At 37.6% G+C, this 15,726-nt stretch overlaps 1 protein-coding gene across 1 annotated transcript in view; it reads right to left on the reverse strand.

Moving 5' to 3' along the window:
- agap3 (ArfGAP with GTPase domain, ankyrin repeat and PH domain 3) overlaps positions 1 to 15,726 on the reverse strand; it is a 262,903-nt gene that overhangs the window by 78,974 nt on the left and 168,203 nt on the right. Inside the window, exons 5-8 of the mRNA XM_055152051.1 lie at positions 12,951 to 13,092; positions 10,387 to 10,521; positions 3,461 to 3,588; positions 1,483 to 1,638 (exon numbers count right to left, since the gene is read on the reverse strand). Coding sequence (XP_055008026.1) covers positions 1,483 to 1,638; positions 3,461 to 3,588; positions 10,387 to 10,521; positions 12,951 to 13,092 — 561 coding nt within the window. The remainder of the gene's footprint in view (positions 1 to 1,482; positions 1,639 to 3,460; positions 3,589 to 10,386; positions 10,522 to 12,950; positions 13,093 to 15,726) is intronic.

The following is a 15,726-nucleotide window of genomic DNA, read 5'->3' on the forward strand; positions in this document are numbered from 1 at the left end:
TTTGCAATTAGACAAATGTGATGAGCCAAAGTTTGGAGGAGGAGGAATGACTCGGCAGTTTGAAGATTTTTTTTTTTTAAAGTTGTTATGTTGGGGAGAAATTATAAAAGGTCAACAGAATAAGCTTTGAGGAAACCAGAACATACCAGTTGTACAGAAATTGAGTTAGTACTGATGAAAACATTTTATTTGTGCATCTGTAGCTCTATAATTCAATTTAATCTTTATTAACAAGACATAATATCTGGTTTAAAGTCATGTAACTGTTATGGTGCTGATGTTTTCTCATGTATTTGAGTAAATATGTCTTGCCCCATTACATAAATATTGTATAAGCAGCTCGAGATCACAAATTAGTCTGTGTTTTTGTGTTCTTAACTGCTTTGGTCATTGCGGTGAATGATTTGGATACTCACATAATAACTCTGGACCATTGCGTTTTCTCAAAATTTGAAGACGGTAAAAATCAGATACTGCGTCTTTAACTAATCTCATCACCAATATGGAGTTGCTAATTGCTTGTGTAAAAAGATTGGACTTTATCGATTGCACTGTGCATCCATATTGATCTGTCCCTTTAAACCTCACAGACTTTCAGAAACAGGCGCAGTCAGCTTTGTCAGTTTTCTCAACTCACAAACAAGCCCCCAGTGGAATTCTTGTTTACGAATTTGACTTTGAAAACCTCCTCCAGACCAGAGAAGGGCCTGGCAGTGTGAAGTTTAAAGGGCTTCGAGGCAAAAAGAGCAGAAAGAGGACAGAAAGGAGCGGAGAGATAGAGGGAGAGATGGAGGCAGAAGGGGAGGAGGGCACAGGCTACAAGTAAAAGACAAGTATCGTGGCAATCTGGAGTGGTTAGTGCACACATTTGGTTAGAGCAATGGGCAAATACAAGAAGACATAAGGTGAAGGCAGGCAGGCAGACAGGGTGGGGGGATTCAGACCAGATTCGGGGCTGAGTGGACAATTTTTGTTTCAGTTTATGGGGACAAATTTGGAGTAGTGGATCGCTCGGTCAGCGGTAAGGACTTTTTAGTTTAAGTTCTCTTGGGCGGGAGAGAGTAGCTGATTTGGCGCGCTGCTGTTTTGGCCTCTGCCGCCGTCTCTGCCCCAAAAAGGGAAGTCACTGCAAAGAAAGGATCTAGTAGAAATAAGAGGGGTGGGGAGAGGGAGGGTTCAAACATTTAGACATTGCCGAAGGGGCCCAAGATTGCTATGGGTTAGACTGACTACATCCAATTGGAAAAGAAAAAAAGAAGCAAAAACAGTGAAGACGCTTTAGTTCCACAGTGCTTGTTGGAAATTAGCTCAGGGTTTTCAGGGGGATCTAGTACACGTTCTGTTTTGCCCATTGTGCTGCTGTGTACTTGGCTATGAGAGATCGTGTGTATATGTGGAGCTCCCTCTGGTGGACAAAGTGAGCCAGGGCAGAGCCTAGTAGTGCGTGTGGGTGCTGCTTTGCATCAGATGCCTCATACTTACTGTGAAAATGTTGGAGCGCCTCTTGGACTGCTTGCGGATGGGCGTGGGCGTGTTGGAGGCAGCGATGGTCTCTATGCGCATCTCCCGCTGGCTTATGCTGGGGGTGGAGGGGACGGAGGAGGAGTAGTCGCTGAACGCGCCCCCGCCATTGGACGCCTGGGGAGAGAGAGGGATGGAGAGATGGAGAGGGGATTAGAGGAGAAGGGGAGGAAAGAAAGAAAGAGAAAATTGCAGGTTAGAAGAGCATTATGAAGCAGGTTAAGTAGTAATGTATGTTTACAGCATTTGACAATCAATGTATATTTATTCAAGCCTGACTTTACACATGTGTAGCTATTCTTTGATACACTCTATACTTACATTTACTACTTAGAAGGGGTGTGCAAAAATATTGAAATATCGATATATTTTTTGGTATATTTTACTAAATTATTTTGTTACATCTACAGTTTTGTTGTTGTTAGAGGAAGGAAACTTGTTTATGCGACACATTTGGCATTTTCACAGTTTTAACAAGTAAAATTTGTGTGTTTCATATTCACTTTGCAAAAATATGGTTTAACAAAGACTTTTAGTATCACAACCCTGATTTAACCTTTGTTTTTTATTTAATAGTATCAAATCGTTTTGAAATATATCATATTGAATCAAAAGTGCACTGTATAGAGATATGTATTGTATTGCGGCCTGTGTATTGAGGTATGTATCATATTGGCAAATTCTTAATGATACCCAGCCCTACTACTTTTTTTTTTTTTTTGTTGCCTCAGTTTAAAGGGCCTGTATCCAATTTTTTTGTTTCCATGTATTTGATTTTTCTTGCCCCACTACAGATATATCGTATAAGCAGCTCTTGAGATCACAATATATCCGCCGTGTACTATTCAGGAAGTGTGTTGTAGCTTTACATTTACGGCAACACTCCACTCTGGTCTCTGAGAGTTGTGAAAAGTGTTTAAACTCATCACAGTGAATAATTACGATGCTCGGAGTAAGTGAGAAATAACATTTGAAAATTAAAACATAACTCAAATTGTAAATCCCAAATATAAGCATGACCTCAATATCACAAATAAAAACTTTTTAGATTTTCAGAATACTATTTGTTGCGTTATGTTGACTTTTCCCCTTAGAAATTATTTAATTTTTTTGTTTGTGATGAAATCAGATGTAATAACATTTCAGCATCAGTCTTACTAGACAGTCCCAGACAAGGGATTTCTGCCAGTTGCATGGTTCAGCACTGCTCTACACCCATTTCCTCGAGATCATTTTCTAGCATTAAAACCACATAAGCTCAGACAGTAATTATTAATCAAAATTATTACTGATTACTCTTCAAAATTAAAGTCTTGTATATTACTGTAGTATAAATCTAAGAGTAAGAGACATATCAAGCAGAGAGGGCAGTAGCTAAAAATTTTACACAAGTAAGAGTACCATTAATAAAATTTAAATATCAATACTAAAAATAATATTACTTAAGCAGAAGTAAGTAAGAAGTAATAAATTATTCAAGTGAGAGTAAAAGTATTTGGTCAAAGTACTACTCAAGTAAGAGTAACTGTTGGGATGTAACATTTGATTTGTAATTTAAAGTGAATGAAATTGGAAGAAAAAAAAACATAAAATAATGCACCAAATCTTGTATAGCCGAAGGATAAGCATAACAATGAGAAAAAATAAATTATATTTGAAGGAGCAATGCAAGAAATGCAAATCATTTAATACTGTCAACATAAAGCTTTTGTCATTTGTAGACTTAACTCACAGTGGGAAGAGTAACCAAAAGTTTTAGTCAAGAGTACAAATATTACCCAAGTAGGAAGTAAAAGTATGCCACAAGAAAAGTACTATAAAAAGTCAAATTTCTTTTAAAGGTTACTCAAGAAAATGTAATTGAGTTAGACTCCTGATATCAAGGTTAGAATGATCCAAATTTTGGAAAGTAAATTTGCCCAAAGTGAGTGAAGTGTACCTGGTTGATGTGGACAGAGGGGAGCGAGGCCGCTGGCACTGATGAGTGACTCGGGGAGTTAGGGAGAGATTTACACGGGCCAATGGACAGCTGCTGCTTTTTTCTCATGGCCACCACCTTCTGGGCAACTGCAAAAGACACAGACAAAGAGTGGAACATGACTTCATTATTATTTCACTCACAACACTGAAGTGATAGCTTGTTATGTAACTTTATTTTATCACTCATGAGCTTAGCAAATCTAGCACTGAAATAAAAGAAAAGAATGTTTTTCCCAATGAAAAGAACAGAATCCACTTTAAAGTTCTCCTCCTTCATCTCCTCAAAAACATACCCAGAGTGTTTAGGTTCATTCACACATGTTTGAGTAAACCTTTATTATTAGTTTGTCTACATCTCCAAAGCTCAAAATGCTGTTTCGCCTTGTGCTGTCATGAATCAGTAGTTTAAGTTAACTGCTACCTTTTACCTTAAGTTCAACAGATATTGGAAATTCCATGGCTGAAATTATTAAAATGTTTCTAATGACAGTGTATGCAATTTAAAAACACCATGGAGCACTTTCTGTATTACCACATGACATAAGATTTAAGATTTAATGTGTGTGACTTATTACTGATGCAAATTAAATACTAGATAGATAGATAATTTTTGACATCACAGTTTGGAACAGTGTTTTCTGTGTGAGTCTAGACTCACTGTGAATGAAACAAAACAACTCTAGGTATGTTTTTGATGAGGAAACAACATTACAACATAGATTAGAAAACAGCGTAATGTGGGCTCTTTAAATGTGATCTGAGTGTATACACTCAAATGAAGTCACATGTTTCTCTGTGGTCGTTGAGTATACGTCTTGGTAATGACAGTCCTGGTGCTGTGCCAGAGACTTTCTTACAGCAGAAACCAACAGAAGGTGTTTTCCCCAAAGACTCAATTAGATGCACCTGCCTAATGAGGAAGAATAGTACTGCATTTCCATAGAGAGATATAACATTCCTGACTGAGCAAAAGTCCAGCAACTCATAATTCCTTCTAGTGAATAGGAAAATTGGAACATGCTCATTCAATTAGGAGGTCAGAATGTAGCACAAACTGTCTGTCTAGATCTAATTCTTATTTCATTCATACAGAATCAGACTGGACTGGATACCGGGTTCTCATTCTTTTTCACTGACAAAATTTTAAAACTTTTCCATGACTTTTTCATGAGCTAAAGTGAATTTTTCATGACTTTACAGCACCTACATGTGTAGAATTGATTTAGGGCTAAATCTGAAATGTTAACCCTTTCCACTCACCTTATGGTTTGGTTTTATAGTTTTTTTAACATTCAAAATACTGTCAGTGCATTTATTGTTGTCTCTTTTAAACAAAAGGCGCAGACGTTCAGAAATAATCATAATAGCCTAATGATAACTTAACAGAACACTGTTGTTATGTGAAAGAGATACAAAAATTTTATGACTCCAAAACCTTCATTGAATTTACAGAATTCCATGATCTTTCCAGGATTTCCATGACTGTGGGAACCCTGTGGATAGTATTGATACTTTGCAGCTGATGCCTCTGTCTGAGGCTCTGTTACTCAAGTTACACTTTAATCTGACCTTTAATTGAACGCAATCTGAACAGAAAGAGCTGACTTAGTTGGCACCACAACAGGAGAGCTGATTTGTGCTGTTAAACAAGTCTCTCACACAAGAAATAACTGTCACAAGATAGCGGTCATTAGCCAGCAGTTTTTCATTTAGAAAATCATACACCACCACCAATGTGCTGTTTAAAACTGTTTTGTATTTTTTTCAAATAACCTTACAACTTTTTTGTCAGTGTTTGCTAATGTGTGCATTGTGTCACCATGGTAACGACTGGACATAATATACTTGATACTTCATAATACAACTTAACACCATAATTATAAACAAGCAGTGGCAGATGAGACTAGACCGGTCAACAAACAAATTTTGAAGTACGATATATATTTCTAAAGTAAATATAGACGATAAACAATAATATAGAAATAAGCAGAGCAGATTTAAATCACAAAAAATATTCTAAATATACCATATTGTTAAAAAAATTATGAGCTGCAATAAATACATAGCAGCATGAACACACCGCTCTGAACTATAAGGCGCACTGTCATTGAATGGTCTATTTTCAAACTTTTTTCACAAATAAACCGCATTGTACTTTACATGAAACACAACAGTGTAATGGGTCAGTGGGACTTTGTTTGGTGCGTTCACAGTGACTCTGGCTTTGTTCAGTTGTGGCGTGTAGGAAGGGTGCTGTCTGGGACCACTGGATTGTTAGCGTGTTCGCAGTTCCGTTCCTCGTCTGCATGGAGTGATGAGTGCGGGTGTTTTTCGCTGCGCAGTCACTGTCTGCTCTGTGTGTGTTTGTGTGCGCTGCGAGTGGTGCGGCTTTGTAGTTTACTGAAGTTGTGCTGGGACACCCAAGTGGGTTCGAGTATAGGGTGCTTTTTGAGTCTGAGTCTGGGTTTGAGGCTTAAGAATGCGCCCAATAACCCAAAAAATACGGTAGATAGATAGATACTTTATTGATCTCAAAGTTTCAGGACAAAAATTATCTATCTATCTAGTATTTAATTTGCATCAGTAATAAGTCACACACATTAAATCTTAAATCTTATCATATAGCCAGAAGATACACACCATAAATACTGAGCCCAAAAACATATTGTCAAAGATTTCATATAGTGAAGTTGATATAGTATTTAATCTTTATGCTGATGTGAACTCTGCATATCATCTACATTTGACTGCTGGTTTTGTAGTCAGGAAACAAGCCACAGTATTGTAGCTTTGACACATCTCCTGAGATAAGTGCGTTCATTCAGAGGGATGTAATCAAACGCAATAATACCTGCCAGGGCATCTGATCCGATTCACACCTATCTATAGAGCAGATAGAGCCATAGTTGCAGCCCCGATTTGCGACACTGCCACGAAACCTGCTATTTGGTTGACAGCACTGGGGTGGGGCAAGAATTAGCACCAAGGGAGATAGTGCTGTTTTGAAGTTGCACTGACAGCTGGGACGGTGGCACAAGGAGGAGGAGGTGAGAGTGATGCTGAGTGTTCCCACAGACAGCCAACGCGCCTTCATCTCTTTTAATTATTTCAAATTGGGCTTCAGGAAGCAATTAATGCAGGGGAGGAAGACAACGCACAGACATCAACAGAGGAGGAAGTCTAAGGCGAGTGTGCTACAGGAGATTCTGAAGTTTTTCAAGGATGACAAGCTTTCAAAGAGCCTTCATGACTTCACTATATTATAAGGGAGAGCTTGAGTTTGTAGACTAGACTTTTTTTTTGTACATGGCATAAAGGAGAATAACTAAGGAGAATTGCTTATAAAATATTTAGCCATCTAGACAAAGCCGATGGATGGCTATTAGACAAATCATGATTGAACTGAAATTTAATTGAAACTGAAATTGTCAAAACCTTGTAGTTCTGATCTCTACAAACAGCAAAAGCAGGTGATTCTTGTAATACTTTAGCAGTTGCTAAACTGCCATTAGCAGGAGGGCTGCTCGATTATGGAAAAAAACAACAACATTATCACGACTCTTTTGGTCAATATTGAAATCACGATTATTAAAATGATTATTTTTTAGTTACACGATGCATTTATTCAGCATTTCTCTCTTAAAAAGATCACTTTGTTATTGATAATTTATGCAAAACTTTCAAATTGAAAATAAATTCAGGCTACAAATATGTACCTTTTGCAATATATAAAACATAAAATGACTAAAATATACATGAAATAAGACATAGAAAAACATAAATGGACATAATGTCCAAAATAAACTATATCCACAGTTGTTCTACAATCATATTTAAAAAAACTAAATAAACATACTTATTTATATTAAAAAATATTCCAAGATAAACTTTGTTAAGCTTTAAATCCTTTCAGCAAAATCAAATCAATCAAAATTTGATTAATTGCACAGCTTTAGTTCAGATTTCAGTCTTCTCTGAAATGTTAATGCTCCAATGTGTTTTTAAAAGGTGAACTTTGAACAGAATCTTTTACCTGCCCAGTCAGAACCACACGCTTTGACAAAACTTTACCAAGACAAATGGATGGATGAGTGTGTCTGTTTGCCAAGTTCTGTTTTTTTTTTTTTTTTTTTGTATTGTTATATTTTGTCTTATTTTGGTTGTTGTGTTTATTCATTGTATTAAATATTATTATGGTTTATACTTGTGTTCATTATTTAATTTGTTGTGTTGATGTCTGTCTGTTTGATGAAGATTGGTATATCACAGATACTATGAATAAAAAAGAGAGAAACAATAGTCTCCCTGATTTCAGAGGGCATGATTGAGAGGCAGATTAACCAGTCAGAGAGATGTATGGTTCATTTGCATCATGAACAACATAATACAACATAAGGTCTGAGAAACAATGCCGATTTTTGCAGAATCAACAATCGAAGCACCAAATTGTTTCTTATCTCAGGTGTAAAAGAAGTTGTATATTTTTTGTTCTGAATGATACAAGAATTTTGGAGAGGAGCCGTCTTCCGCATTTGGATAGTCTTAAGTTTGGACGCCGGATTTTCACGCTCTGTTGTCCAATTCCAGGCCCTTCTGAATACGAACAGAATGTAGAAGGGACTGGCTGGTCACACAAAAGAATCTTGCCATCTAAATATAAACTGCAAATTAAACTGCAATGCTTGTCAGAAGAATGACAATTAGATATGTTTCCAAAATGGTGCAGCTCTAGAGGACATATAAACAGACAAGAAAATACCGTACACTGTCAATTCATTCCAACTATTCAGCAGTCTCTTTCCGACAAACTCTGAATGTTTTGTTACAGTAGAAACAGCGCTCAGGGAGACCAAGGTCAGTTTCCTTGTCCAAATAGAAGACAAACTGTCCCAGGAGCTGCATATTATATTAGTGCCCTCTGGTCTTTGGTTCAGTCAGGGCATTTGTGTGAAAAAGAGTACACAGAGTTTATATCCAGTCCACCTGCTTTACTCCATGGAGATATTACTGTTTCGCCTTGATTATTCCACAGTACGGAAATAAACTTTGTAATCACAATAGAGACAGGTTAATAGTCAGCTCTATGGAGAAGCAAGCCTGCACATGGTAAGAATTCATGTTTTTTAATGTATTTTTGAGCTATAAAACACATGTACCATAATTTCCACACTATAGGGCGCACTTAAAAGCCTTTAATTTCATGAAAAAATGACTGCGTGTTTTATAATCCAGAGTGCCTTATATATGAATTTATTGGGGTGTTTTAGTACGACTTTAGTAAACTACAAAGCCTCACCACTTGCAGCATTACGACTACCGTATTCAGGAGCATCGCGGAGTAATACATACAGTGATTCTTTTTAAAATCAAAATGCCACCTGTCAAGAGACACGCTCACAACGCAGACTTTAAACTCAAGACTATTATTATAAAGTTAAACTGCGAGCTGTGTGGGAGCAGTGGATGAGAGAAGGCGAACACACATTCACCAAGACAGAGAGACAACGCCGAGGACTTACACCACAATCTGCCAATGGATCGTGGACGCCTGGGCTAAGGATCAGTATCAACTGTGGTCCGAACTTTCACCAAGACCGGAATCATCACTGAACTGCCAGGTAACAGTAACCACACTGACTCAGACAATGATGAGAGGGATGCGGGCGTGCTGGACGCCGTAATCGCTCAACTGTTTGAACAATTATGAGTTATTGTGAATACGCTAACAATTTAGTGGTCTCACAGTATTTTTTTACACGTTACAACTGAACAAAGTTGAGAGTTATTGTGAACGCGTTAAATACATTTGACTGACTTACCTAATTGTTGTGTTTCGTTTAATGCGCCTTATAGTCCAGTGCAGTTTATATGTGAAAAAAGTTCGAAAACAGACCTTTCAATGACAGTGCGCCTTATAATCCAGAGCACCCTATAGTGCGGAAGATACGGTAATTGAACAAATACAAAGGAGATACATATAAACAGAAATTGTGTGATCTCATCCTTGCAATTTAGTGATAACGTCATTTGTGATGCAGTGCCGCTTTTCTCTTAATGCAGCTCTATGCTCAAACGCTGCATTTCCCGACTCCTTCTATTTGTCAGTCTCATACTCTGAGTGAGTGACAGGTCGCTTTATATAATAACAGTGACTCATGGACTCTCAGAAGAAGCAGGTTACTTTAGTTAAAGGCGAAATAAAGTTAGTGATCTGTACATGAACAGTGTTAGAAATCAAAACTCTGGTGATGATGTGGCTCTAAGAAAATATTAATCTTATTCATATTAATATTTTAAGCCTATTGTCAACAGATTCAGACTGGTATATACAAATTTTTACTTAAGATACCTTTATGTCACTTAATTGAATTTCTGTACAATATTCAAAGCAAACGTGATGACCTGTATGAAAGCTCAAATTGTATTATTATTTTGAAATATAGTTTAAAAAAATAGAAAGTACTACTAGTTTCCATGGAGACAGAAAACGCTGAATACTACAGGCAAAGAAATGACATCTCCATGGAGACAAGCAGCTGAAAAAGTTAAAAGTTAAAATTTCTTCATGTTGGCGTGCAGTTAAATGGAGTAAAGAATCATGGTCTATGTAGTTACCACAACCTTTTACCTCACAGAAGCAGGAAACCGCTGCATTCCCAACCTAATAGCTTACCATTTATTATTCTAAAAAGCTCCTTGATAAAATTGGCACAATATATATCAACATCCCTCGTTTGCAGTTTTATACCTCTCTGCTCTGAACCTCCCGTCCAACATTATCGTCTCACAAATCGTCTTTACCAGACAACAGAGCTAGAGGTAACAGATGTGGTCGACTCCCCTAGCTCCTTGTAAAGCATAAATCAGATAGATCTGCCTCCTCACCGTCCTGGAACACCCTCTCCACGTTCAGGCCATAGGTGGAGCAGGTCTCATAGTACGTGCAGCGCTTCAGATCGTTGGACAGCTTTCGGGCTCTCGAGTCGTCAATCACTCTGGGGTTGGCTGCGCTGATGGCATCTGGAGTGAGAAACACAAACAGAAGTCCAAACTTTTAGGACACAATTCAAAGTTTGGTGGGATTTATTTATACATATGCTGCTTGTATTATAAAGATGTTAGTATTTTGTAAGTGTTAAAGGTGCTATATTGTACAAAACTGATTCTTGTTTAAGTGATCCTTCATTATTAGTCTGTGTACATCTCAGCTCAAAATGCTCTGTTCCACCTTGTGATGTCATGTATTGGTAGTTTTTAAGTTAACAGCTACCTTTTACCTTTTGTTTAGTAACGATTGGCAATTCCAGGGCCGGAATCATCCAAATGGTTTTAATGAAGGTGTACAGAGTTTAAACACACACAGAGGAGCACTTTATGTATTACCACATGACATCACAAGGTGGTACAGAGTGTTTTTTGTTTGAGGAAAGAATCTAAATATACAGGGTTTGTGTGTTAAACATGCGTGAATGAAACAAAATACATCTCAGAGTATGTTTTTGATGAGGAAACATTATAACATAGATCAGAAAATAGCATAATATTGGCCCTTTAACATGGCATAGAGAAAAATTTATTTACACCATATTAACAGTTTCATCTGATGTGAGTAATCTGATTTCTTATTCACAGATGCGCAGGTGTTGACAAGAGAATTTTTGCAAAACAGGGCAAACTAATGTGGCAAAAACGAAAGAGAAATCAATACACATTTAATGAACAATAAAATTCATTGTACTTTGTCTTTCAAATACAGTTACTTTTAATTGAAAAGTTGCCTAGTGCACCTTTAAGTCATTTCATTCTGTATTTAATTGAAAAAAGTAAAGACAGAGCTGCTGAGTCACTGTAGTCTTACATAGTGTACCATTTGTATAGTACTGTAGTATCTATATTGTAAAAATAATGAAAACTCAATTGATACTTTGCAGTGACATCATGCTGGGGGTGTTCAATATGTACCTCTGCTGGCAGCATGTTCAACAGTTGCCAAGGTGACAAAATGCAAGCATTAGCAATGACCTGCAAAGATGTTTCAAAGGAACAGTCAGGAATTTTGGACATAGGACCTCATTTCCTTGAGTATTGGAGACGAGTGGAGACACTTTAGCCTGCTACTAAAAACAGTCTTACCCACTCCATAGGTGCACCTGAGGCAAATCTATTATTACACCAGACAATTGATGTAAATGTCTGTGTCAATAGAATCATTTTAGAAGTAAAACCAACCTTTATGCTTGAGCAGCAGCTGCGAGTTGTACTTGCTGATAAAAAGCTTGACAGCGGTGGACTGATATGAGAAAATAGTCCCTCAACATGCGACGATTCATGCGATGCAAGGTTAGATTTATTATAAACATTATTCTATCAAAACAGACATTCACATCAACAGTCTGGTGTAATAATAGATTTGCTTCGGGTGTTTTGTGGAGTGGGTAAGACTGTTTTTAGTGGCAGACTAACTATGGCCATTGACATGCACTAGCCTAGCATCACTGACCTCTGCAAATACAAGGACTGGATGGAATCTTTTAAAAAGTGTCTCCACATAAGCCAAAGATGTTCATTTTGTCTTCTTACGTAAGCAAGCCATCATCAGAACTGTCACTGGTGTTGGTTTTGACGTGTCGTATATCAGCTGTTGTTACTTCCTGTAGGCGTAGTCAGCCTGATGGACCTGGCAGGGCCGCTCAGACTGACCACGTCTCCCGTCGCCCAGTGTTCTCTGGAGGAGGGTGTCCCAGGTGTGTGAAAGAAGGAACGCTCCATCATCACGGTTAATGCTGTCCGTGCCTCTTTTCCTGATTTCAACGGCCTCCCTGATGCCTACAGGAAGTATCAACAGCTGATATACAACATGTCACCACCAACACCGGTGACAGTTCTGAACATGTCAACAAGGTAAATACACTTTACTGTATTGTCTTTAAAAAGAACTAGGTTTAGTGTCTCCACATGTCTCCAACACTCTGGCTCACTAGGAAATGAGGTCCTATGTCCAAAATTCCAGACTGTCAATTCAAGATCTGAAAACTCAAGAAAAAATACTAAATAGATTTAAACCACATTTTCAGGAGCATGTGATCAAAACGAGCATCCATGGTCCCATTTAGGAGATTGAGTTTCAACACAAAAGACTATGTATTTTATGTGTGAGAGACTTGTTTATGCACACAAATCATGTCACCATTTATAGTTCCAACCAAGTCATCTCTTTCTGGTCAGATTGTGTTAAAACAGCTCAGATTAAGTTAAGGAATGTTAATGACATCAGCTGCAAAGTATCAATGGACCCTTCTTATTACATACATTTTTTCTTCATCTAAGAACTCAGATAACGTGAATAAGTTGACTCTCAGTATCTGACTTTCTATATTATGATAACACACTCGCTCTAGCCATGTATGCTGATGTATTGAGAAGAGATCAGAAGCGGTATTATCCTGAACCTTGCGTCCCGACCAGCACCATGGGGACCTCAGCTGTGTTCCTGTAGCTCGACAGTCTCAGAAAGTAATTGTAGACGGTCTGAAAGCTGATCTCATCCTCCAGGCTGAACACGAACACCACTGCATCCACCCAGGCAGCAAACTGGAACACAGCAAAGAGGAGAGACAGGGATTATAGCCACTGGAGGTTTGTTCGGCTCACTGGATACAGCAGGAATAATATGCATATTCTTTTAGAAAATATGAAACAAGATCAAGCAACCAATGCCATTTTACAAAAACAACAAGATGGTGCAAAATGGTTATTGCAAAAGGGATATTGAAGCTGTAATCTGCTAAAACATGTCCATAGACAGTACAATTTTATTTTCTGGAACTAAAGATTTCTTACTCACTTATCACATTATCATTATAGTACGAGCTAACTAACAGCAAGAAATGCAGGCTAGGGAGAGCATATTTGGTAATTTGCAAATATTTGCACAGAGAAGCAAATGAGTGGTAATTGGGTGTATAATTTATTCAATCATAAAGTGAATAAACAAACTAAAAGAAGGTTTGACCTTGATGTCCCAACTATTATTCCACATGAATATTTCTTCTTATAATAATTGATTTATAATTTAAAGATGAACTGCTACCTACTTGTCTCCATGGAAATGTTATTGCTTTGTCTAGAATGTTCCACAGTCTAGATTAAACCTATCACTATCTATCACAAGGGACACTAACCCAGGTTACAACACCACACTACATTACAATTCAGATCTGTGGAGAGTTGCCCCTATTCACAGAAGGAATTATTGTATTCTTGAACAACAGAAACACCACACTCCATCAGAAAAGTTGTGCAGTGCAACTTTAATGAGATGCAGGATTCTTATTCTTTTACACTGACAACATTTCAAAACTTTTCCATGACTTTTTCATGACCTAAAGTGAATTTTCCATGACTTTACGGCACCTACAAGTGTAGAATTGATCATATTTTTAGGGCTAAATGTGAAGTGTTAACCATTTCCACTCACCATACAATATGCTATTACAGTTTATTTAACATTCAAAATACTGTCAGTGCATTTATAGCCATCTCTTTTAAACAACAGGCGCATACATTCAGAAATAATCATAACAGCCTAATGACAACTTAACAGAAGTAACTTAACAGTAGTTGAGTGACAAGATTGTAAAATTGCATGAGTTTTCCAGGATTTCCTTGACAGTGGGAACCCTGAAATATTATATAGGTGCATTAGTGTTGTCACAGTACTAAAACTCTATTTCAATACTAAGGAACAGACTTGATACTCCATACTCAATACCAATATCACAATGATTAAAAACAGTCTTTAGAATGTCAATTTCAACATTAAAGGGCTCATTATATTATGATTTTTTCTTTTTTTCTCTTATGTTATTTCCTCAACCTGGAGTTGTGTTGTGTCATATTTAGGCTGATAATTATTTTTATGGCTGTGTAAGTTTATATCCTGACATGATCACAAAAAGCAATACACAAAAGAAACAGAAAGAAGGCAAAGCTCACACTCTACTACTGTGATTTTGCTGAACTGTTCCTAATTCCTGACTTCAATACAAAAAAAATAAAAAATTCTTATAATATTATCATGTTTGAAACGTACAGTGGCGATTCCCTGTCGCGACACAAGGGGGCAGTGCAGCAGCGCGTCTCGCCGCTTGCGTTTGCAGTCTGAACACGCGACTGAATGACAATGAATGATTCCACCACGGCTAAAATAATATCAGCTCGCCTCTACCCCCGCTGCGATCATCATTCGTGCATTTGCTGCGTCACAGAAACAAGCCGGTCATTAATAATCCCTGAAACTTTATGAGCGAGTGCGAGGAGGACTCCCGTGAGCAAAGACCATCAATTCTAATCACCATCAATAACACGCGCCATAACTACTGGAGCGCTGTGTACTAAAAAGACTGGCAACTGCTGACTGTTTTCTGGGCGTTTTCCTCTCCTCTTTCCTCGTTCATTCACTTTAGTATCTCGCATCGGCCCCCACAGGAAAACACGGTGCATCGAGCCTCCAAGCCGCAACTCGGATCGGCTTGCTCCTGTGAGTGGGAACATAATGGAGGCCTTTAATTATGCTAGTAATTATCCGGGCAGCTGACAACAGAGCCAAATGCATATCTATTCCCCAATCTATGCGAATGCGAGGCTCCAGTAAATCGTTGCAATGACAGGAAGATGTGTAGTAAGGTCTATGTGGCCAATAAAAGTTTACACACTCAAAGTTATGAATGAAACACTCCACTCTTGTTTATGTTTATTCATTAAATACGGGACAGGGCACGTTCATCAGCATGTGTTAGTACTGCAGGTTGATAATTGTGTATGAATTTCATTTCAAAGTACACTAGAGTAAGTATTATATAGCTGCACTAGTGATGTCACAGTACTAATATTTCAAACTATTTTCATACTAAGGGACGGACTTGATACTCAGTACTGAATACCAATACCACAATGATAAAAAACACTATTTATTTAGACAATAGAATGTCATTTTCAACATTCAGGGTTCCCACTCTTTTTCACTGACAAAATTTCAAAACTTTTCCGTGACTTTTTCATGACCTAAAGTGAATTTTCCATGACTTTACAGCACCTACATGTGTAGAATTGATCAGACTTTTAGGGCTAAATTTGAAATGTTAACCATTTCCACTCATCTTATGGTTTGTTATTATAATTTTTTAACATTCAAAATACTGTCAGTGCATTTATTGTCATCTCTTT

The sequence above is a fragment of the Boleophthalmus pectinirostris genome, unplaced genomic scaffold (genome assembly GCF_026225935.1).
Source record: "Boleophthalmus pectinirostris isolate CB_2022bp ecotype Guang Dong unplaced genomic scaffold, ASM2622593v1 HiC_scaffold_16, whole genome shotgun sequence".
NCBI classification, from domain to species: Eukaryota; Metazoa; Chordata; class Actinopteri; order Gobiiformes; family Gobiidae; genus Boleophthalmus; species Boleophthalmus pectinirostris.